General features: G+C 30.8%; 1 protein-coding gene across 1 annotated transcript in view; it reads right to left on the bottom strand.

The window, feature by feature from the left end:
* LOC139480930 (ATP-dependent RNA helicase dhx29-like) overlaps positions 1–26634 on the bottom strand; it is a 39959-nt gene extending 13325 nt beyond the window's left edge. The window contains exons 1-19 of the mRNA XM_071263899.1: positions 26582–26634; positions 21216–21293; positions 19619–19677; positions 18477–18590; positions 17798–17927; positions 16880–17046; positions 16421–16513; positions 15556–15682; positions 14873–15160; positions 13005–13173; positions 12635–12758; positions 12108–12209; positions 11402–11533; positions 5111–5374; positions 4470–4739; positions 4025–4201; positions 3701–3790; positions 3066–3161; positions 2099–2188 (exon numbers count right to left, since the gene is read on the bottom strand). Coding sequence (XP_071120000.1) covers positions 2099–2188; positions 3066–3161; positions 3701–3790; positions 4025–4201; positions 4470–4739; positions 5111–5374; positions 11402–11533; positions 12108–12209; positions 12635–12758; positions 13005–13173; positions 14873–15160; positions 15556–15682; positions 16421–16513; positions 16880–17046; positions 17798–17927; positions 18477–18590; positions 19619–19677; positions 21216–21285 — 2562 coding nt within the window. The 5' untranslated portion in view covers positions 21286–21293; positions 26582–26634. The remainder of the gene's footprint in view (positions 1–2098; positions 2189–3065; positions 3162–3700; positions 3791–4024; positions 4202–4469; positions 4740–5110; positions 5375–11401; positions 11534–12107; positions 12210–12634; positions 12759–13004; positions 13174–14872; positions 15161–15555; positions 15683–16420; positions 16514–16879; positions 17047–17797; positions 17928–18476; positions 18591–19618; positions 19678–21215; positions 21294–26581) is intronic.
* Between the last annotated feature and the right edge of the window lie 25 nt (positions 26635–26659).

Raw genomic sequence — 26659 nt, 5'->3', positions numbered from 1 at the left:
TAATGGTTAATTTAATCTCAGCTTGGGTCATAAAAATTCTTTTCGTTTTTATACCAAGTGAAATAGGTTCAGCACATTCAAGTTCCGCTTGGACGATCAACAAAGGTGTTGATTAGCGGTCATCATAAACATGTCATTTTAACTGTTTTACAAACAAGTATATTGACACAGCTTTAATCACTTATGGAATTTACACAGCTTTAATCACTTATGGAAATGAATAGGTTAAACAAGAAAAACATCCCTTATGAATTTTATTTTTAAAGTTTTTATTTCTTCCGATTTTTTTTTAAATTTTGAACTTCGAGACATCGGGGTCAATTTACATCAATTTTACATCGACGGGGCTTAAGAATTACCTCGACTTAACCGAGAATTCGAATCAACTGAGTTCGACTCATCAGAGGTTAAAATGCATTGATCAAACGGGAATTATGCCGGGACCGAGAAATTACTTCGACTCATCCGAGTTTTCGACACAACCGAGTTCGATACAACGAGGTTTGACTGTATAGCAGTTCTGTCAACTTTTCATTAAGCAAATGCGTGAGATTTGGCCAAAATTGAAAAGATCAAAGAGGAAAAAAATAGATCCAAGGATACTGCCGCAAAACAGCATGAACATGCGCGAGTCTCACGCATTTTTGGCAGCCCTGGTACAGCTGGATAGTATTAGTTTCAAAACTAATTCAACTGCACATGCAAAATGTAATAATCTGAATAGTCACTCAACTTTAAAAATAGCCAATCCCGGATACAAGTGTATGAGCAATGTACTTATTGTGTTTTATTTTTGTACTATCAATTCCAAGTTTACTTTCCACAGCAGTCACTGAGAGTGAGAGAAGGTATTTCACTTTGTATCTTATCGCCGTTCATTCTAGGAGGAACCCCATTTCTAACTCTTTAAACATTAATTTCCTTTGGGTCAGTGGGCATGACTCCTTTCCGTACACACTCTTGTTTAAATTGAGATCGTTCTTAATATATTAATACGTCGTTTATCGACATCTAACTAGTTTAAAATTTTTCTTGACGAGTCGTAGTGTATTTCGATTTTGACAGGAAATGCTTCCAAGGGAGACAACTCGAAACGATAATATGGAAGACTCCATTTCGGCTGAAGGGGTGTTATAGGAAAAGTTAACCTACATTTATTTAATTTAAATGATGCATATGATTTAAAATTATGCAACAACAATAACCCTCAATAGCAGACAGACATAGAAAGAATCCCATGAGTTTCAAATTAATCAATGAAGCATGGAATCCAGAGCAACCACTCAATCTAATACCCCTTGAAATCAAGAAAACTATACGCATGCGCATTAATACATAAACAAACCCGCGACTTGCGATTTGGAACAAGATCTAGAACGTTTATTAAAAGATATGATGAATGGTTCTCCATTTCTTTATGGGAGTACAGTATCAAATATCAGTTTCATAACGGTAAAATATCGAAAAACTCTACTTCAGTTCTTATATGACAGAAAGAGAATTATCGGTCAGAGAACTCTCGCATTTGTCAAAACTGGGGAATTCCCTCTGACGTGTTTCTAAATTTATAAAAACACTAAATATAAATACTGCTTAATTCTGATTTTCCGTGTTGTTAAAAACACACATATAAGTCAAAGGAAATATCAAACATGAAGATTATGAGAAGAACATTACAGGAAAGTTGTTTATGTTCAATCCTTTTGCTTGTTTTTACCTTTTAAAGCAAGACAATCATAAGAATCTGAGATGTTGCTGAATGTTTAGAATAAAACGGTTGACGTGAGGGAATGCAGCCCTGAGTCAACGGTAAAAGTCTACAGATTGCTTGAAAGCAATCGTATCCCAAAAACTGCATTTTACTATATGTACTATTTTTAGCCATGTCGGCCATCTTGGTTGGTTGGCCTGGTCACCGGACACATTTTTAAAACTAGATATCCTAATGATGATTGTGGACAAGTTTGGTTTAATTTGGCCAGCAGTTTCAGAGGAGAAGATTTTTGTAAAAGTTAACGACGGATGACCGACGACAGACGATGGACGCCAAGTGATGAGCCAGGTGAGCTAATAAAATTAACAAATGGTTGATACTTACAACAATGAGATCAAAGTTTATTCTATTTTGGTTCATTCTAGTGATTGTATTTCTGGTCTTTAGACTGTACTTTTCAGGCGACAAGGTTGTCTAGAATGAAATAGAATTCAATCAAGTCATTAATTTGTTTTATACAAGATTCAATGGCTAACATTGAACTGGTTATATTTTGCATACAAAGTTTACTAATTAGCAAAGAGCAAGTCAAAACAGCATAAAATCAATGTTATACATGTACATCATTTCAATCGAACTCATTTAATGTATTACTTTTATTATTTTTCACATAAAATTTGGTGCACAATTACAATAACTTTAACAAGAAAAGATAATTTGGAAAATATATTCCTAATGGGCATAAAATGCAGGTATCCATTATTTTTGTCTTCTCATGTTAGGGCTTTTCCAGAATTAATTGTATGGGGAGGAAGGAAGGCACTTTTATTAAAATTTGATGGGTGGTGGTTATTTAAGAAAGATTGCTTGAAAATTTAAATGAGAAATCCAATTTTAAATGTATGCATGGTGGGGTCAAATAAAAAGTCCCTTCCTCCCCCCCCTACATTTATTTTTGGAACAGCCCTAAATATGTCAGGGGATTTGTGCAAATTTATCAATTGAAACATTTGTAATTAATAGTATTAATGATTTCAGCCAATACACCTGTTCTAAATATTTGCTGCTTTTTTAATCAAGTAAAAATTAAAACATAGCAGTTTCAACCATGGAAATAACAAGTGAAACTGCGGGCTACTGAATCTGAAAATGCATCACACAGCATAGCAGACTTATATAAACCCTGAAATCAAATTTCAGAAATCCTTGTATTGTAGTAACTGAGAAAAATGTGATGAAAATATTCATAAAACTGACGGAAAGATGGACAGACAGAGGTAAAACAGTATACCCCCACATTTTTAAAGCGGGAGTATGATAGTAAGACATTAAAATAATCACAAGTGCCTACCAGATCTAACTTTGAGATACTATCTTTTGTCCAGAATACATCCACTTTTGACTGGTCACCACCTTTTTCTGTGACTAACAAACTGACTTGTTCTTCCTATGCAAGATAAAATGACAAATAATGTAAATACCACTATGTAAAGTAAAATTAATTCCAAATTTGCATATCATCTATCTTACTGAAGAGCATTATATTGCAGCTAAAAAAAAACAATACCTAATTTAAGTTTTAAATGTGCTTGTTTTGATGTGGATAAATTGATAGAACTGTTCAAAGTAAGATTTTCTAATGTGCTAGCTCACAATATTAGTCGCTTTACCAAGACACCATTTTTTTTTTTCATACTCACATAGGCTGGAATTTTGAAGAAAAAAAACCACATTTGAACTCATGCTTATGGTGAGCCTACTTCCACTCCGCCACTTTCTTGGCTTTATTTTGATCAAATTGCTTAGTTTTTCAGAACTTTTATTTTTTCTTTCCACTAAAATTAATTTCCACATAATTTGTAAATGTCAAAACAAAAAGATTTTGAACTATTTTTGTGTACTGATAAAATTAACATATATAAATTAATATTTTTACTATAATGCCAATAATTGTTATTCAAACCAGTATAACACTTCAATCTATACCTTGACAAGTTGATCAGATCTGAGAGAGTAAGGAGAGTCTTCCTCAACTGCATATCCTGTCTTGTTAACTACATCTTCCATATAATACACCTAAAATAGACACACAACTCTCTATATATGAATTAATGTTCAATTAATTATTTTCACATATTGAACTCTGTATCATAGGTGACATTCAATTTATTAGAAAATAAATTTGATGTAGAACTTAATTTCTTATGAAATATCTTAAAACTCTTACTTTACATGATTTATCATAAACTGTCATCAGTCATAATGTTAAACGTAATATTTCCTTGAAAAACCAGTATCTGCATTAAATACCTGTACAGGGAAAGTCCTTCCTGGAATATTTATCACTGGACAATGTTGGAAATATCCAGAGAATTTCTCACTGTCCAATGTGGCACTCATCAAAATAACTTTCAAATCTGGTCTTTTTAGCATTAACCTTTTTAATATGACCAGAAGGAAATCTGACTGGACACTTCTCTCATGTACCTAAAAAAGAGAAAAAAAAGTCTCTTTATATCTAATTTTAAAATAACGTCTTCAAGATATGCAGATGTATTTTTGGTTTAAGTTTTTCATAAAAAGACAAGTAATTCCATTTTGTTCCATTATTATTTTTACAACATGCTTTCTGTACAGTCTGGCAAGAGACTCACAGCTGCAGACAGAACATTAATACCCGTAATAACAAATTTATGAAAAATGCCTTTTTTCAATTTTAAAAAACAAACACTTATCAAAGTTTCCTTGTATTTACCTCATCAACAATGACATGAGTGACATTACTTAAGATTGTATCACTCTGTAGTTTCCTCAGCAGGACACCAGTCGTACAGTAATTCAACCTAGTATTAGGACCACATTTTGATTCGAATCTGATCTGGTACCCTACTAAAGAGTCTCGCTGACCAAGTCCTGATTCTGCCATCTCCTCGGACACTCTTTGGGCCAGACTAATTGCTGATATTCTCCTGGGTTCAGTACACACTATATTACAATGGGCTCCATTTCCCTCTGTTATGTATCTCTGCAATGAAATAAACATTGTAAAGTCCACATAGGTTTTTCTTATCTTCCTTATGTATTCTTTGTTTTAATTTTACTTGCCCCTAGGATTGAGTTGACTGATAACACTTACTGTTCTTGTCTTCAACAGTAGATATCATCAAATAGTTGATCTTTTCATTTTTATTGTGTATATATGTGGATTTTAAATAGATAAAATTTACTACCAACAAAAGAATGAAATTCAGAGTATAAAATGTTTCATATTGTTAAGGCATATCTTGATAACTAATCACTCATTGCAGCAATTAGCCATCGATTACGTAAACACATCTGGCAAATTAAATGAGTAATAAGAAACTTTCCAAACTACAACTAAAGTATAAGTCTAACCTCTAACAGGAATTGAGGAATCTGTGTACTTTTTCCACTTCCTGTTTCGCCAGCTATAACAGTAACACCACTGTGTCTGATCTGATCAACAATTGATTCACGGTACTGATAAACAGGTAAATTCTGTCGTGTCTGATGGAGAGATCTATATCTATCTGTCTGTTGACGTTTTTTACACAAATCCAATAAGGCTGTACTGTCCATAGTTGACCTATGTTTCTTTGACCCTGGCATGGAAGCTGTATGTAGTTTTTCAGTTTCTATCTGTTAACATACAGAAAAGTAAATTATAGACTATGAAGGTTGAAGAGTTATAAGACACTTATTCTCTTTTTTAAACGTATAAACATTACATTTGTTTACACAAATTCCAATAGGCAATATCAAAAACATATTCAGTATAATTCATTGTACAGCCTTTTTCAAATCTCAAACAATGAACTGCTAAGATCATCACACAATCTGTTTGTTCGTATTTGATGTATTTTATCACTTTCCTTCATTATTCATTGGTCAGGTACATTTTATATATAAATGTCGATCTCAAGTCTCATTTAAATGACAACCTATTATAGATGTATGGTCAGGTACATTTTATATATAAATGTGGATCTCAAGTTTCATTTAAATAACAACCTATTATAGATGTATGGTCAGGTACATTTTATATATAAATGTCGATCTCAAGTTTCATTTAAATAACAACCTATTATAGATGTATGGTCAGGTACATTTTATATATAAATGTGGATCTCAAGTCTCATTTAAATAACAACCTATTATAGATGTATGGTCAGGTACATTTTATATATACATGTGGATCTCAAGTTTCATTTAAATGACAACCTATTATAGATGTATGGTCAGGTACATCTTATATATAAATGTGGATCTCAAGTTTCATTTAAATGACAACCTATTATAGATGTATGGTCAGGTACATTTTATATATAAATGTGGATCTCAAGTTTCATTTAAATGACAACCTATTATAGATGTATGGTCAGGTACATTTTATATATAAATGTCGATCTCAAGTTTCATTTAAATAACAACCTATTATAGATGTATGGTCAGGTACATTTTATATATAAATGTCGATCTCAAGTTTCATTTAAATGACAACCTATTATAGATGTATGGTCAGGTACATTTTATATATAAATGTCGATCTCAAGTTTCATTTAAATAACAACCTATTATAGATGTATGGTCAGGTACATTTTATATATAAATGTGGATCTCAAGTTTCATTTAAATGACAACCTATTATAGATGTATGGTCAGGTACATTTTATATATAAATGTCGATCTCAAGTTTCATTTAAATGACAACCTATTATAGATGTATGGTCAGGTACATTTTATATATAAATGTCGATCTCAAGTTTCATTTAAATAACAACCTATTATAGATGTATGGTCAGGTACATTTTATATATAAATGTGGATCTCAAGTCTCATTTAAATAAAGACCTATTATAGATGTATGGTCAGGTACATTTTATATATAAATGTGGATCTCAAGTTTCATTTAAATAAAGACCTATTATAGATGTATGGTCAGGTACATTTTATATATAAATGTGGATCTCAAGTCTCATTTAAATAACAACCTATTATAGATGTATGGTCAGGTACATTTTATATATAAATGTGGATCTCAAGTCTCATTTAAATGACAACCTATTATAGATGTATGGTCAGGTACATTTTATATATAAATGTGGATCTCAAGTCTCATTTAAATGACAACCTATTATAGATGTATGGTCAGGTACATTTTATATATAAATGTGGATCTCAAGTTTCATTTAAATAACAACCTATTATAGATGTATGGTCAGGTACATTTTATATATAAATGTGGATCTCAAGTTTCATTTAAATGACAACCTATTATAGATGTATGGTCAGGTACATTTTATATATAAATGTGGATCTCAAGTCTCATTTAAATAACAACTTATTATAGATGTATGGTCAGGTACATTTTATATATAAATGTGGATCTCAAGTCTCATTTAAATGACAACCTATTATAGATGTATGGTCAGGTACATTTTATATATAAATGTGGATCTCAAGTTTCATTTAAATGACAACCTATTATAGATGTATGGTCAGGTACATTTTATATATAAATGTGGATCTCAAGTTTCATTTAAATGACAACCTATTATAGATGTATGGTCAGGTACATTTTATATATAAATGTCGATCTCAAGTTTCATTTAAATAACAACCTATTATAGATGTATGGTCAGGTACATTATATATATAAATGTGGATCTCAAGTTTCATTTAAATGACAACCTATTATAGATGTATGGTCAGGTACATTTTATATATAAATGTCGATCTCAAGTTTCATTTAAATGACAACCTATTATAGATGTATGGTCAGGTACATTTTATATATAAATGTGGATCTCAAGTTTCATTTAAATAACAACCTATTATAGATGTATGGTCAGGTACATTTTATATATAAATGTGGATCTCAAGTCTCATTTAAATGACAACCTATAATAGATGTATGGTCAGGTACATTTTATATATAAATGTCGATCTCAAGTTTCATTTAAATGACAACCTATTATAGATGTATGGTCAGGTACATTTTATATATAAATGTGGATCTCAAGTCTCATTTAAATAACAACCTATTATAGATGTATGGTCAGGTACATTTTATATATAAATGTGGATCTCAAGTTTCATTTAAATAACAACCTATTATAGATGTATGGTCAGGTACATTTTATATATAAATGTGGATCTCAAGTTTCATTTAAATGACAACCTATTATAGATGTATGGTCAGGTAAATTTATATAAATGTGGATCTCAAGTTTCATTTAAATAACAACCTATTATAGATGTATGGTCAGGTACATTTTATATATAAATGTGGATCTCAAGTCTCATTTAAATAACAACCTATTATAGATGTATGGTCAGGTACATTTTATATATTAATGTCGATCTCAAGTTTCATTTAAATAACAACCTATTATAGATGTATGGTCAGGTACATTTTATATATAAATGTGGATCTCAAGTCTCATTTAAATAAAGACCTATTATAGATGTATGGTCAGGTACATTTTATATATTAATGTCGATCTCAAGTTTCATTTAAATGACAACCTATTATAGATGTATGGTCAGGTACATTTTATATATAAATGTGGATCTCAAGTTTCATTTAAATGACAACCTATTATAGATGTATGGTCAGGTACATTTTATATATAAATGTGGATCTCAAGTCTCATTTAAATAACAACCTATTATAGATGTATGGTCAGGTACATTTTATATATAAATGTGGATCTCGTTTTTCATTTAAATAACAACCTATTATAGATGTATGGTCAGGTACATTTTATATATAAATGTGGATCTCGTTTTTCATTTAAATGACAACCTATTATAGATGTATGGTCAGGTACATTTTATATATACATGTGGATCTCAAGTTTCATTTAAATGACAACCTATTATAGATGTATGGTCAGGTACATCTTATATATAAATGTGGATCTCAAGTTTCATTTAAATGACAACCTATTATAGATGTATGGTCAGGTACATTTTATATATAAATGTGGATCTCAAGTTTCATTTAAATGACAACCTATTATAGATGTATGGTCAGGTACATTTTATATATAAATGTGGATCTCAAGTTTCATTTAAATGACAACCTATTATAGATGTATGGTCAGGTACATTTTATATATAAATGTCGATCTCAAGTCTCATTTAAATAACAACCTATTATAGATGTATGGTCAGGTACATTTTATATATAAATGTGGATCTCGTTTTTCATTTAAATAACAACCTATTATAGATGTATGGTCAGGTACATTTTATATATAAATGTGGATCTCGTTTTTCATTTAAATGACAACCTATTATAGATGTATGGTCAGGTACATTTTATATATAAATGTGGATCTCAAGTTTCATTTAAATGACAACCTATTATAGATGTATGGTCAGGTACATTTTATATATAAATGTGGATCTCAAGTTTCATTTAAATGACAACCTATTATAGATGTATGGTCAGGTACATTTTATATATAAATGTGGATCTCAAGTCTCATTTAAATGACAACCTATTATAGATGTATGGTCAGGTACATTTTATATATAAATGTGGATCTCAAGTCTCATTTAAATGACAACCTATTATAGATGTATGGTCAGGTACATTTTATATATAAATGTGGATCTCAAGTCTCATTTAAATGACAACCTATTATAGATGTATGGTCAGGTACATTTTATATATAAATGTGGATCTCAAGTCTCATTTAAATAACAGCCTATTATAGATGTATGGTCAGGTACATTTTATATATAAATGTGGATCTCAAGTCTCATTTAAATGACAACCTATTATAGATGTATGGTCAGGTACATTTTATATATAAATGTCGATCTCAAGTCTCATTTAAATAACAACCTATTATAGATGTATGGTCAGGTACATTTTATATATAAATGTGGATCTCAAGTCTCATTTAAATGACAACCTATTATAGATGTATGGTCAGGTACATTTTATATATAAATGTGGATCTCAAGTTTCATTTAAATAACAACCTATTATAGATGTATGGTCAGGTACATTTTATATATAAATGTGGATCTCAAGTTTCATTTAAATAACAACCTATTATAGATGTATGGTCAGGTACATTTTATATATAAATGTGGATCTCAAGTCTCATTTAAATGACAACCTATTATAGATGTATGGTCAGGTACATTTTATATATAAATGTGGATCTCAAGTTTCATTTAAATAACAACCTATTATAGATGTATGGTCAGGTACATTTTATATATAAATGTAGATCTCAAGTTTCATTTAAATAACAACCTATTATAGATGTATGGTCAGGTACATTTTATATATAAATGTGGATCTCGTTTTTCATTTAAATGACAACCTATTATAGATGTATGGTCAGGTACATTTTATATATAAATGTCGATCTCAAGTTTCATTTAAATAACAACCTATTATAGATGTATGGTCAGGTACATTTTATATATAAATGTGGATCTCAAGTCTCATTTAAATAAAGACCTATTATAGATGTATGGTCAGGTACATTTTATATATAAATGTGGATCTCAAGTCTCATTTAAATGACAACCTATTATAGATGTATGGTCAGGTACATTTTATATATAAATGTGGATCTCAAGTCTCATTTAAATGACAACCTATTATAGATGTATGGTCAGGTACATTTGATATATAAATGTGGATCTCAAGTCTCATTTAAATAACAACCTATTATAGATGTATGGTCAGGTACATTTTATATATAAATGTGGATCTCAAGTTTCATTTAAATAACAACCTATTATAGATGTATGGTCAGGTACATTTTATATATAAATGTGGATCTCAAGTCTCATTTAAATAAAGACCTATTATAGATGTATGGTCAGGTACATTTTATATATAAATGTGGATCTCAAGTCTCATTTAAATGACAACCTATTATAGATGTATGGTCAGGTACATTTTATACATAAATGTGGATCTCAAGTCTCATTTAAATGACAACCTATTATAGATGTATGGTCAGGTACATTTTATATATAAATGTGGATCTCAAGTTTCATTTAAATAACAACCTATTATAGATGTATGGTCAGGTACATTTTATATATAAATGTGGATCTCAAGTTTCATTTAAATGACAACCTATTATAGATGTATGGTCAGGTACATTTTATATATAAATGTGGATCTCAAGTCTCATTTAAATAACAACCTATTATAGATGTATGGTCAGGTACATTTTATATATAAATGTGGATCTCAAGTCTCATTTAAATGACAACCTATTATAGATGTATGGTCAGGTACATTTTATATATAAATGTAGATCTCAAGTTTCATTTAAATGACAACCTATTATAGATGTACAATCCTTAGTTGATCTTATAATATTTTGCTTCACTATATTGAATAAAAGTGTTTTTATTGATGTGGTTAATCTGATCACATTACAACTAGGTAGTGGCTGAAGGAAGAGGTACTTCTGTCTTCTGCAAATTGTTAGCTTGTGAGATTTCAAGTTAAAACATTGGTTCAGCAAGGTAGTTTTGTACAAAAAAGTTTAAATGAAACAAGTTTCGACATATTTTTTTCCTTAATAAACAAGTAATATCTACCTTTTCAAAGCACAAATCAGTCAATCCATAAATAAATTTCACTTTATAAAATAATTTCTCAATTCTAATTCTTACTTCTTCATCTAAATTTTCCCATGAGTCAACAGTGTCATCATCATCTTTGGTTCCCTCTGTAGTCTTGTTTTCACTATTTTTACTGCCCAACTGTAATTTCTTCATCAACTTAGTTATAAGCTGATCTCTTGGCTGCAATTAATAAGTTCTTCTGGTAAATTGGCAGATAAATCACACATGCTATCAAATAGTGTATTTTTATACAAGTACATTTAAAGCACATGTAAGCTGTAACAATAAAATAACATTATAAGGCAGTGGCGGATCCAGTACTTTTGACTGATCTAAAGGGGGGTCCGCTCCAGTCATGCTTCAATGATTCCCTAAATAATCAACCAAATTTTTCCCAAAAAATTTCTGAGAGATCTGATAATGCTGATAATCAATTAAACAAGAATGTGTCCATAGTACACGGACGCCCCACTCGCATTATCATATTCTATGTTCAGTAGACCGTGAAATTGGGGTCAAAACTCTAATTTGGCAATTAAATTAGAAAGATCATATCATAGGGAACATGTGTACTAAGTTTGAAGTTGATTGGACTTCAACTTCATCAAAAACTACCTTGACCAAAAACTTTAACCCGAACGGACGGAAGGACGGATGGACAGACGCACAAACCAGAAAACATAATGCCCCTCTACTATGGTAGGTGGGGCATAAAAATGTAAAATTTTACAATGTGTTTACAAAACAACTTTACCTTATTTTCTGTTGTCTGAGCTTCCTTAGCCTTGGCTTTCTCTGAATCCTGCCATTCTAACCAAACATCTCTGTACGGTGGAGGCAATAACTGATGTATAGCCTAAACAATCATAATAAAAGACAATTCGTTACATATCCAAGATTTGTTCAGATATTAGAATAAGACAGACAGACTTTTTGAAGGCACTACTATATTTATATACAGTAGGTCTCAACTAGACAAGATTTAAAGCCTTACATATAACAGTGTCTCTGGTTTAATTTGATATCATATGTTAGCCACTAAGTATGAAAAAAGAAGATGTTAAGTTTAGACTTGAGACAGCAGCAAAGCATTACATTCCCTACAAAAAATATCTAAGTCCACAAAAAATACTATAGATGATAATTACAGATAATAAGGTATTAAATAAAATAATTTAATCGTATATCAGTTGTTCGTAGTAGTAATCTTTTATCATACCAGTAATGTAAGAGTGATGAATATAATAGCACAAATCATACTAATTAACAGACTTTTCTTACCTGTCCCTTACATAATTGATATAATGCCAGAGTACATCCCAAATGCTCTGCTTCTTTCACATTTTCACATAGAATTTCAGGACAAGCTTCAATAGTTTCTTCTTTCTTTCTTCCTATTGTCACTCTGAAAAAAAACCCAGCAAAAATATTATACAGCCTTCATATTGCAATATCTTATTCACAAACTTGTAACTTATGATGTTCGACAATTTAAAAAAAAAAATCTACCTACCTTCCCAACTGTACATCAAACAAAGAATATGTTAAGGAATGGCCTCACTAATAAATCATTAATGATAATCCTTGGTCTTTTACTGAATGTTCCATCCCCCCCATTGCAATGCCATTGTTTTACTTCACTATATCATACCTGCATTTCCACAGATTTCTGACAGGGTTCATTTTATGATACTTTGGAGAATCAACTTTATGTTTTCGACACCAATCTATGAGAAACTGTTTTGGAGATTTACCAGTCCACTGTTGCCGAGTGTACTCAAATTGTCTGATATCTAGTTGGCTCAAATCAATCTTAGGTTCTGTAAATATATATAAATAAACAAACTGTACATTCATATATGAATACTTGTCTTAGTTAATGAGAAAATGTGAAGGGGTTCAAATCTCATTTTGTTCAAATCTTATCATTTTTATTTTAAATGATTAAATGAACTATATGGCCTGATTCATATAAATGCGTGATTAAATTTCAAATTTAGTATACATTTGGGAAAACCAGTCCTCACATTATAAACTCCTAAGAATTGCTCTGTATTTTCTCATTTAAACAGCTTAAAATAAAACAATGGCAATTTCTAAAAAAAAACAAGAATATTTGTCAATAGAACAATATGACATTTCCATGTTCAGAAAACCATGAAATCTGGATCAAACTCCCCTATTTAGCATATATGGCAGATTCCATGTAAGAAATGGAAATGTCTGTCAAAATGAATAAATAGAAAAAAATAATAATTACTGTTATTTGAAACATAATCTGTGAATGTTTTGATGAATAATGATGTTAGATGAAATTATAAAAATAATTTTTGGATATGATTGTTTCTGTTTAAAGTAGAAATGATTAAAACAAGTTGAAAAAATGCAAAAAATTTGACAGAATTAACTCCCATTTTTTTACACAATGTTTATGTGTCACAATGCTTTATGTTGACACTTGTATACTGGTATTTAATAGTGTAGTCAGGTTATTCAAACATCCCTGTTTCCAAATCTGTTACTTTTTTTAGTCAAAAACATCTGTGATATATATTTTTTTCACTTTCAAATATCTTGCTTTATAGCTCAGTGTCTGTCAATAAATCTTATGTCAGGAACATCGCCTTAAAATCTTTCAAAATCATTGTTGGTTCCAATTTATGCCAGTTAAAACTCTAAATCATGCTGTGCATAAGAAAAAACACATGTTGATTCTTTTATTTAACTTTATTCAAGCAATAGTTTAAACTTATATGTTTCCTACATAAGATCTGTCAAACTTGTTTTCTTATGTCTGAAACATTTGAATGTGCTAACAGTTAAAATTATTTGACCTGAGGTGAAATCTTGTTAGATGTTAGGCTGCAGTATATTCCAGGAGTTTTAAAAATGACTTTCAACTAGGATTTGATTTCCAATGTCAGTAAAAAACAACAAATATATATTGTCTGTCAAAATATCTTATGTATGAAAAATCTTATGTCAGAATCAAGTCTGTCAAAATCTTATGTCAGAAACTTAATTTGTCTGTCAAATCTTATGTATGAAAAAATAAAGTCTGTCAAATCTTATGTATGAAAAAATAAAGTCTGTCAAATCTTATGTATGAAAAAATAAAGTCTGTCAAATCTTATGTATGAAAAAATAAAGTCTGTCAAATCTTATGTCAGAAATAATAAAGTCTGTCAAATCTTATGTCAGAAACAATAAAGTCTGTCAAATCTTATGTCAGAAAAAATAAAGTCTGTCAAATCTTGTGTCAGAAACATATCATTTAAGGCTTCGTTTTTTTGAAAAGGATGATGCTCATAATTTTTTTTTGGATCAAATTGTCTTTATCTTTATTAGTAAAGCATGTATTCAAAAACAGAAGTTCATTCCTTATGATTTTTGCCTAACATGCTTATGGGAGTTGTTTCACTTTCTTATATGGAATCTGCCATATATATTAAACAGTTTATTTTGTAATAACCATGTGTACTTGTTCCATGGGGTATAAAACACAACTGTATTTCTTACCTTTTGGTTTTTCTTCTGCAGCTTGATTTTCAAACATAGTAAATGCATCACCAAAGTCTTCTGACTCCTCTTGTTCATCTGGTGATTCATCCTGCTGACATGGTAAAGATGGTTTGTCATGTGACTGACTAAGTGATGCTGCCAGTCCCTGATCACATGGTGTGTCATGTGACTGTATAACTGTTGATGCCTGTCCTTGATCCCCCGATTCATTAATCTTTTCCTTTTCTAGGTCTTTTATTTTTACAGCTGGGTTAAACCTGCTGTCTTCCTCTATAGAATTCATTTCTACAACATATCAGAAGATAATTTTTATTTAAAGAACACATGATTTTCAATTGATTAAGTTGACCACTAGTTTAACTCATTGCCTGTCTTTTTTTTCATTTTATGTATTGTAAGACCTTCAGGGCCCCTCCAGTTTGTTTTCATTTTTATCCTTTAAGAAAGTGCAAAATTATAGTCATAGAATTTTGAACTACTAGTAACAGTTACACATGTAATAATTGTAGCTTTCTACTTCAAATAAAAATACTGGGGATGCTTACATTATTATGGACAGAACAAAAATTGATTTATCTACAAAATTTCCTCAATTGATTATTCTGCTTCCAGTTCATTTACATAGCAAAGTTTCTGTGTATTACAAATATATTTACCATTATGAAAACTGAAAAATGTACCTTGAACTAGTTTTCTTATATTATTTGATATTTCTTTCTGTCTAGATTTGGCTCCCTCTAGTTTAGCTTGAACTGCTTCTTCTCTGGCATCCAAAAGCTTCGCTGTTAGCTCAAGATATTTTTCATTCTGAAATATATATATTTTTATGACTCAATAATGTTGATAAATCTTTATTTTTCAAGGGCAAAACAACTTTTCAGAAAATCAAATAGTTTACATTCAACTCTTACATCAGTTTCATTTATTCAAATTTGTCAAAAGCTGAAATTATTAGGTAACACACAAGGGATGTTTTTGAAATTGCCAACATTTTAAAAGGCATACCCTTTACCTACCCAGCATTCATATCTGACTTTAAACAAATGATGAGCTTAAGTTCTGGTCAAAGGGATAAAAAGTTCAATAGGCTAGGACTATCTAAAAATAATATACATTTCTTACTCCTAATATTATGTTGTGAAAAGAGAACAAGTACCGGTATGTATAGATAAAAGACAATTCAATGAGACAGAATGCCAAAACACAAAGTAATTGAAGGTAAAACAAGAATGTGTCCATAGTACTGGATGTCCCACTCGCTCAAACTTTTTCTAAGTTCAGAGGACCTTGAAATTTGGATCAAAACTCTAATTTGGCATTAAAATGAGAAAGATCATATCACAGGGAACATGTGTACTAATGTATTAAGTTTCAAGTTATTGGACTTCAAATTCATTAAAAACAACCTTGACCAAAAACTTTAACCTAAAGAGGGACAGGACAGACAGACAGACAAACGAATGAACAGATGCACAGACCGAGAACATTATGCCTATAAATGGGGCATAAAAACCTATTGATATTTCATACTCCATACCCACTTACTGGGTCATATTCTTCTTCAGATTGACTTTCATCAGAGCTGTTCTCAGTATACTGTAGAATCCAGTCCTTCATTGTAGACGATTTGGAGGATTTCTGAGAAGATCATGCTAACAATTTAGTACACTATTATTTTTCTATACAAATAAAGTTAAATAAAAGTATTTAACATGATGTACACACACTCAGTACTGTCCCCCTGTTTACAATCCTATAATGTGTTAAATAGTTTAATTCATTGTACCATGAAATAATTTAAAAAACATTTTTTTTTCAAAATAATTTATCCTCTTTAAATGAAACAAACTATAATCTGAAAGCAAATTAATTTTTGTTGACATATAGATAAAACTCAGAGAATTTTTATTTAAAAATAGCTCAACTAATCATAAACTTGTGCAATTTTTAGGTGTCTTGATTCAAAGTTTTCATCCCCATAATTGATCTATAAGCCTGCTATACTCCGTGAGGTTTTTCATCTGTATTTGATTTTTCAGCTGTAATCTTTTTTGCAGTTGTTGATGGCAGCATTTTTTTCTGTTCTGTAAGCTGGTCATCAAATTTTGGTCTGTGAGTGTTCTTCACTTCTTCCTTTTCTAGTGTGTCAGAAAATCCTTGAGGCAGTTGATCTACAAACATATGAACCTGTCTTTCACGTTCACAAAAAAATCAAGTGACATATTTTTTTTCAAACAAAGTTCATGTAAATTTTCTGTCAGCAAAAACATTCAGAGAATATTTGAATGTACTTTATAATGCATTCATTGAAAGAATAAATATTTATGCAAATTTAAGTACTAAAATTGTCTAAACTTATTAAGCAATTACTACCTCAAGTACAATAGATTGTTTGTTGGCTTTTTACCTAGTTTTTTCAAACCAAAGAGTTTAAAATTGCTGTTTGTTGTTATTATGCAAAGCATTCAGCATTTAAAGAATAATAGCAAAATGCTCAGATTTGGTTTAATCTGTAAATCTAGTAAAATGTATTCCTGGTAACGATAAACTAATATTTTTAAGTTTAGCATGTTAAAATTGACACACAGCACACAAGTCTAGCACATAGCAGGGTATTTCGTATGACATCATGTTTTGTCCTGAATATGACTTTACTATTTTCTGCTGAATCAATCAATCAATAGTTTTAACGGGTGTGTTTAAGATGAACTCCATTTTATAAAATAAATAATATAAATTAAATCACTTTAAATGTCTAAGATAAAATCAATTTCATAGTACATTTCAATGAAATTTTCATAGTTGCTAATTTGTCTCTAGTATGTAATGTCAATGAATTATATGTGGTATTCTATGTAAATAAATTAAGCTACTTGTGATCATTTGTGTGCACATAGTTGTTAACATATAAGAAAGAATTACTATTAGCTAAATTCAAACAAAGCCAATCTAATGCATCAATAAGATCTCCTCCATGTAATACTGTATTGGTCATTGTTTGTTCTATCTGTGAATGACTAAATCCTGCTTCAGCTAAACTGGTGTACATGTCCTGAAAAATAACAGATCTTAGGCTGGAATCACTAGGTGTGCAGAATGTTTCTAAAGCAATGGGGAGCGCTAAAATATTATGAGCTTTGAAATATTTAAAATATGAGATGTAATATATTTTTTGAAATTGTTCCATAATAGTAGGTTCACAACTTCAATATAATGCAATATTCCTGAGAATTTTCAGGGATCTTGGTTGATAACTGTTGGAGGAGTTGATTACACAATTTTTGAGCCCTCTTTCAAAGATTTGTAACATTTCTATAATTTTGAAGTACATGTATACTAAATATCATGGCCTTTTCCAGACTTTTTCTAAAATTAATTCAATGTGGGAGTTTCCACTAAATTAAGAAAATGAAGCCCTCTTTTCACGTACAGTATGGTTGCAAATTTGTTTCAATAGAAAAGGTTGGAAACAATTGCACTCAGGCTCCTTTTCTCTGTTCCAAATACATTCAAAGCAAAATGTATGATGTGATGGAAAGTTTCTTATTCTTAAACTTAACTAACAGTTGTGACCAGACCATGATAATAAAAGTTAACATACAGTGAGCTTTTTTGTTGTCAGTCTGTTGGACAGGTCTTTTGTAATTTTCAGCTCTTTATAATCATCCTGAATCACATCAACAATCTCCTTTTCCAAATCTTGTGGTATTCTTATCTGCAAAAAATTATAGAACAAAGGCAATCATTCCCTCATCTCCAAAAATCGCCATATGCATGTATAATTGTAAATTTAAATGAATTTGAACTTCAGCATACGATCTCACGGAAATAAAGTTCAAATGTTAAACATGTTAAACTCATTACCAATTCTTAAAATATGCACTATAGGTAAGCATGCAAGAGAAAGGTTAAATGGATATTCAAAGTCAGTGAAGGGTTAAGCACTCATTTTGCAATTTTTAAATACACAAGAATGTGTCCATAGTACATGGATGCCCCATCCACACTATCATTTTCTATGTTCAGTGGACAGTACGTAATATTGGGATAAAAACTATAATTTGGCATTAAAATAAGAAATATCATAGGGAACATGTGTACCAAGTTTCAAGTTGATTGAACTTCAACTTCATCAAAAACTACCTTGACCAAAAACTTTAACCTGAAGCGGGACAAACGGACGAACAGACGCACAGACCAGAAAACATAATGCCCCTCTACTATCGTAGGTGGGGCATGAAAATTGAAATGTAATTAAACAGGCAATTTATAAATTTGAGTTGGAGTTTAAATGCCTATAAATAACCAAACAGTACTAGTGTTGTCTGTTATTAAGGTGTTCCCCAATATTTACATGTACATGTACCTGCCAAAAAAGGTAAAAGTGACATGATTGTCAACAAAAGGAAATTTTAACATGTAGTCAGGAAACTCATTTGTTTTCATTTGTTACAATGTTAGATATAAACAGATGCATAGAATTATAAGAAATGAGCTTACATTGCTACAAAGTGAGAGAAAAAAAATTGTAAGTAAGAAGAAAAAAACAATTTATAAGTTCTTAACAAAAATATATTCATGCCAGTTTGCAGAAAAAAATTAGGAGTGATGAACAATGTAGTTTTGACAAAAGAGGTGGCAAAAAAGGAAAGTAACCTTGGACAAACTTGCAATAGCTCAGGGTCTAAACTAGTTTTACTGACTTCAAGATTAAACAACCAAACATATACATGATATAATTACCTTTAAATCTTGGTCATGATCATCTACTTTAGCTGTTGGTAAAGAGTAGGTCTTTTTACCTGAAAGCATACAAGGCTGATTGAATTCTAAGTCATATGCCTCCCGATTCACTGGTCACCAGAACATACAGCTGTTAAATGGCATATTACACAATTCTTCTTCTTCTTTATGTACAAAAAAACATCAACTGGTTGATGATTACTTTCTGGCGGATGCCTGGTTTAACAATATTGTTAATAATTAAACAGGTTGGGGACAACCCACCAAATGGGGAACTATTTCCCAAATGAGTAACAATCCCTCATTTGAGTTATCATTTCATAGTGCTGAAAAATAAATTTTCTAAAAATGGGTCTTTTACGGTAAAATGGCACAAATTTATAGAAAATGGAACAACTTCTCCCAAAAGAATTATATTTCTATTATGGGTTTTTAAAAAGTTAGAAGCCTTGAAAATAGTTAAATTTTCTGATTTTTCATAGGCTTGTATCTTCTCAGTAAATCAAGATAAGGATAATCATCTTTCGGAAAAGTTGCTGCATTTTTTCTGAATATGTGCCATTTAAAGAAAAAAGAATCAGTAAAGAAAATTTTGTTTTTTAGCACTACCAAATGATTACTCAAATGAGGGAGTGTTACTCATTTGGGGAACAGTTCCCCATTTGGTGGGTTGTCCCCAACCTGTTAAATTAAAAACAAAAATAAAACAGAAATACATTGGATATAACATTTTAAATCACTGATTGAGTGATTGTTGTGTAAATATCAATACAATACACCTTATCGCTATTTGTCCGCCATTGCTGGAAATCACACAGGTTCCCGTAAAATTTTGACGTCATAAAACAAAATGTCTGACGCCACAATGGAAAAGTGATTGTTGTTGACGTCAAAAGTTCAAGCGGACGGGTCAGCCGGGAATAGCGATAAGGTGTATACAGCTGTTATCTGAGACGGGCATCTTGAAGATTTAACTCAACTTAAGCTTAATATAAACATTCTGCAGAAAAAGAAAAAAAAATGCTTTAATATCAAACTAAAAAAAATATCTCTTTGGAACACAAAATACTTTTACCAACTTTTGTGTATCTAGAAAAAGCTAGGCCAAACACTTTTCCAACTGCACAGGTATGTCTGTACACGGGATACATTTTAGGTGAAAAAACAGCCACAATACACTTTTGTTTATGTTATGAAACTTAAGCTGTATCACTAGAATGTCATCAATATGGTTGTGACATCAAATACCACATATGACTGGTGTGCTTGACACCAATATAATTGACAAAGATTGTCCGTTTACCTGCCAAAGGTCAGTGGTTCCCTCTTGGCACACAGGCTTCCCTACCAGAACAAACTGACAGTCAAGAAAAAGCATATCAGTGATCAAATTTAATAGTGGTTTTAAACTCGAATCAATCAATCAAATCCAAAAAGCAATAAACTTTTTAAATAAGGGCGAAAGGGATTTGGGGCGAAATAACCCCATTTCTGATAGCGGGCCGACATAACAAAGTAGCGGAATCATCGATTGTTATCTTTCAAAAATATATCAGAACTTCTGTTTATTCTAGTATTTTCAATATTAGACATTTACTTTTGTCAATTTTGTGTGGAGCAGATTTTTCAGTTTCTGTGTTCTTCTGTTGCTGTCTTTTCTTTCCCATGCTTTCATCTAATGGGCTATTCCAGAAATAATCCATCCCCCCCCTATGGAAGACATTGGAATTCCAGATTTTTTTTCCTCGATTTTTTCTAAAATTCCAGACAAATTTCCAACCTCCACAAAAAATTTCCAAACTTCTTATCTATTGGTGCACAAGAAATTCCATGAATTTTCCAAAGGGTAGAGTAATTTCCACACCATGTTTACTGGTAGTCGTTAAGAATTTCCAGAACAGATTTCTTTGCAAATCATTATTTCCAGACATAAAACACGAGAGTTCTTTGTATGTACATCTCTTAAAAGACTTCAAAATAATGGGGGAGGAGACAAAACTTTGATACAGTGATAGTTTAGTTTAAATTTAGATAGCAGGAGCATTAGAAATATTGTTTTATTCATTTTATAGGTTGCACTTTGTAAATACAGCTTTTTCATAGACTGTCTCTTTTGGGAGTGGGGAGGGGGATATATTATTCATAGATATTTTGTATTGTGTATGTACTGGTTCTAAGATATGATGGGTGGGGTAGGGATACTACGGAATTAAGTATAAATTAGTTTAAAATCTTAGTTCTTGCATGTACATAAATGTTAAAAGTATATGCTGCACAGCCCTTTGTTTTGACCTTTGAATAAAATAGTAGTACATCTCAACAACTTTCCATTTTAGTATATAATTAAATATCTAGGAAACTTCATAGTAAAAGAGCGCACAGTTTGAGCTGTAAATGTACCCGTAATACATGTACCCATGCGAAATTGCATTGTTTTTAATAATTTACAGAAGTGCAACATTTGTATTTGAAACAATTCAAGCTAAAAATTATATAAGAAGTGCAACTTACATGTATATAATATTTAGCTTGAATTGTTTCAAATACAATGTATATACAAACTATTGAATGTTTATTGGGTGCAAAAGTCACAATAATTGGATTAATAGCATCTATGACTACTAGTGGAAAATTATATCGCATGGAAAGATAAAAACAGAGAAAATTTGGTTTGATCATGGAAGTATTATATGTTGAATATAATATTTCCATGGTTTGATAAATTTTTGATGCCTTAATGACTGACCTTTTGTTAAAACATCAAAAATATATATCTTGATATATGATTAAATGTAGCTTCAGACACTTGTGATGTAATCAAGAAGCTGATTATTTCAACCAAGTTATATATATTAAAATCTGTATTTTTCACCTTTTTCATATATAAGGATTAATAATTAACACCAATAAATTGTGCAATTTAATTTGATATCTTAAATTTTCTGAAATTTAGGGTTTGTCCTATAATATTATTAACTAATGCCAGATTTTAGGTCACTTCAGCTAAATAGCCATAACATCTACCAATTAACAGATAATTGATACATCATTTATTCAAACACACTTGTTTGTCTTCACAGCAGGAAATTGTCTAATTACCCCAATATTGTAGAAAACTGACCAGAAATGACCAGCTGCGGACTATGTATGCATTGCAAAATAGTGATACAAATAAATATAAATAGATTGCTATCAGAATCAGTGGAAAACTGTCTACTGACTTTTGATTTTACATTCAGAAGATCCTCCCCCCCCCCCCCTTTTTTTTAAAATTTATAGTCTTTATACAAGGCATGGTTTATTTTCACATTAAAAGCATATAACTAAAGATAAGGAAAATGGATACGAAAAAGAAATGACGGATGTTTGTTTTTTAAAAAGAAGAGAGTTCTGAAAATTTAAAAAGTTGAAAAAAAAATTATTTCACAAAAAGATAACTGACATTCTTAAGGCAGCAACCATTTGGTTTTCAGGTTTTTTTTGGAAAATAAAGTGTTTCCAGTTTTCGAAAGAAATAATTTGTTTTTGACCCTGAGAAAAAAAAAATTGTTTGTTTCACCCACAGCTGTCACTATATGTCCTATATGTGATGCTAAAATTGAAAGAAACCATGACCTTATGTTGGAAAGCTAAGTCTAAATCCTAGTCAATTATGATTGAAGTTTAGGGCACTGCCTTGTGTAGTATTAAAGCCTCACACACATGTCATAGTTGACAGGCCAATGCGGTGGCGGATCCAGAACTTATGGTAAAGGGGGGGGGGGGGGGGGCACTGACTGACTTAACTGACCTAAGGGATTGGGCTGCTCCAGTCATGCTTCAGTGATTTCTTTTATAATCAACTAAATTTTTCTCACAAAAGGGGGTCCCTTTATCTGGATCCACCTATGCAATGAGCCAATGATATAGTGTAAGAATACTTAGAACACTTGGGCACTTAAAAGCCCTTATTTTTGTTCAATAAACATTTAGATACAGCCTAGGGTTGAAGTTAACAAAATAGCAATTACTCCCTCAAAACTTTAAGCAATATCAGGGAACCTTATAAGAAGATTCTTCTTACTCTATATATAAATACCTGACATGTAGAGTAAAATTAGATTTTTTTTGTCCATTCTTATTCTTCCATAGTTTACTTATCAATAATTATTTAGCAGTCAATCTTTAGATATCAAAGTGAAAGATTTTGAATAACTTTGTCAAACTTTCATGAAATTTTACAAAACTTAAAAAAATTAGACAAAAACTTCTTAAATCAAGAGAAAGAAAAGGGAGCAAACTTTGATTTTATTTTTATTCGTAAAGATATAATAATTTATATTCAAGAGATAAACAGGGTCATATCGCAGATTGGAATTTAAGGGGAGGTCACCACCTTAATGTGGGGTTCACACATTGCCGATTATTGCTCCCGTTTGAAATCAGACAGGGATACCACACGAAAAGTGAAAAAGTCGGATTAGTATCATTAATTATCTGGAATGTCCTATTATTGTCTGAACGTAGTAGTTTTAGTTCGTAACAGATTCCTACTGGTCGGGAAGGGTCCGGATAGTTCGGCAAAGCACCCCGACAGTTAGGTGCGTCCCGTAACATTCGGGGAAACTCAGCCCATTGATCAGACTTTAAATAACTTTTAATCGGGAATGGTCCTGTCAAGGACGGCAGAAAAATCGTGAATGTGTGACCCCAGCTTAAAGAGCTACCACTAAGCTAAAAAGCAACATTTTAATTCAACAGATCACATTATTTAATAGTTGACATGATTGATATTCAATAGTACAAAAATCGGAGTATGAGCAATATTTCATCTAAATCAATTGTAATCAGCTGGTGATCCTATAAGTTAACAGAAAACTAGTACATGTATTATTTGCAACTTTTGATCTAAAGATTTAAAATCTATAGTTTCTGCAGCGAATGAAATAATGAACCTTTATATCTTCTTCTGACCAATTTACAGCACGATGCGTAGAACAGTGATTCTATTTCCATTCAGTAAAACAAGTAAATGTGTCACAGGCACTTGCATGATTATTTTCTGTATTTAGGGATAATTTTATAGAAATTGATCCACCTATAATTTTTAGTGCAAATCATTTCTATGGCCTTTCTTTGATACTGTACTGTGTAGCAATGTTTTTTTTTCAGGAAATGTGTTAATTATTAAAAGGGAGACTTTTGGGAGAGACCACTTCTTCTGTTTTTCATTTTTATTTTATTACTGTTTTAATTTTTTTCTCATAATCTTAATAAAATTTGTTAATTTGAATTTTGAATTTCTGATTTTCTTACTATTTCAACCTTAGTATTTCAATAAATGTTGAATTAAGTGTTTAATGGTAAGAATTTTGTCATATAAGAATATCTGTTTACATGTGTGGTTTTCATGACAATGGCCATTAATTAGTTCTGCACAGTGAGAAATTTTGTAGGAGCTGAGATGTTCATACAAACTATTTTATAGCTCATTTCACTAATTCACCAATGTTCTATTTCTTTTGAAACGTATGAATAGGTTTTAATAGGATATAGCACCTATGGAAGAATCTGTTTTAATAAGATGCCAGTATTTCCTGCATACCTTTTGAAGTTTTTCTGCTTGAGGATGATAATATATAATGATTGATACATTGCATCGATTTTCAACTTGGTTCTTTTTCTTTTTTTATCTTGTCTGTCTTGTAATTTGACTATGATTTGATATAATTTGTTTTACCAATTTCAGTTAATAAAAGTCTTTTTTTCTGGTTTGTGTTTCTAGGTTATGAATAACTTTGCCTTTAATATAGGATTTAAAGTTCCAAATGGGGTGGTTTGAGTTTTTATGAAGATATTGGAATTTTTCTGTGTTTTTTTATAGCATGTCATATCTTAAACACCCGTATTTTCATGTGTTTGTCTTGGAAGATTTAAAGGTCTAGAAATTTTATGGATGCTAAATGCATTCATAAGTGAACTTTAGCAGGTAGTGTTGTTAAATAACTTGCATTTTCAAACAGGAAATTCAATTTTATTAAGTGGTAGGGATGAGCTGGTCACCATGGTCACTATTTCAAGCTTCATTACATTTATCATGATAAAATCTGGACATTTAGATGAAGGTCAAGTTTTCAACTTGCCTGTTTATATCACAAGTGTCTGAAACTAATTAGATGTCATAATCTTGTGATGTTTGTAAATGTTTCCAATAGTGTGGTCAAATCAATTATCTCTTAATTAATTTTCCCATGCATTCTTACCAGCTATTAATTTGCTGTTTGTGCTTTTATTAAATCCCATTATTTTGACATTTTCACATTAATAATATCAGAGACATATAATACAATTATGGGTTTCTGATAATATGTAAAAAAGAAACACTACATTACAATCCTTAAAAGAAATTCTCATGCGTTTATAGGAAATTCCAATGTAACTTTTAATTGTTTAATATACTACAGGATTATTATATTAATTATAAAAAAAATTATATGCTTTTGAGACAGATATTCATTTTTGATTTAAGTAAACATATGAAATGAAAAGGGTGGGGTACGTGCTTGAAATAATGGTGTACGTCATGTATACTCTGGTAAACCTACAAAAAAGTAGTTTTTAGTCAGGAATATGTTCACGCTAAAGTTTTAGAGAAGCTTCTCTTGGTTATGACTGCATATACATGTACATGTATTACTAAATAAATTCCAGGATTTTTTTGTATATTTAGACAGAAACAGATAATTTCCAGACAAAAAATTCAAAACTGATGTCTTCCATAGGTATTGCTTCTGACCTTTACACTCAAATTTCCAGACATATTTACAGCATCATGAAAAAAAATCCAGTATTTTTAAGTACAATTATGATTTCAAATGCTGGAATTCCAGAAAATTTTGGCAATGGTGAAAAATATTTCCACGGATTTTTTTTTTCACAACTGATGTCTTCCATAGGGGGGGGATGGTTTATTTCTGGAATAGCCCAATATTGAACACCTCGAGTCAGGTCGACAGTTGGCACAAAGAAAGATAACTGTTTGTAAAAAAAAAGGTCAGGTTA

The sequence above is a fragment of the Mytilus edulis genome, chromosome 7, assembly GCF_963676685.1.
Source record: "Mytilus edulis chromosome 7, xbMytEdul2.2, whole genome shotgun sequence".
Taxonomy (NCBI): domain Eukaryota; kingdom Metazoa; phylum Mollusca; class Bivalvia; order Mytilida; family Mytilidae; genus Mytilus; species Mytilus edulis.
Note: the sequence above shows the minus strand (reverse complement) of the source record. Positions and strands in the feature narration are given on the sequence as shown.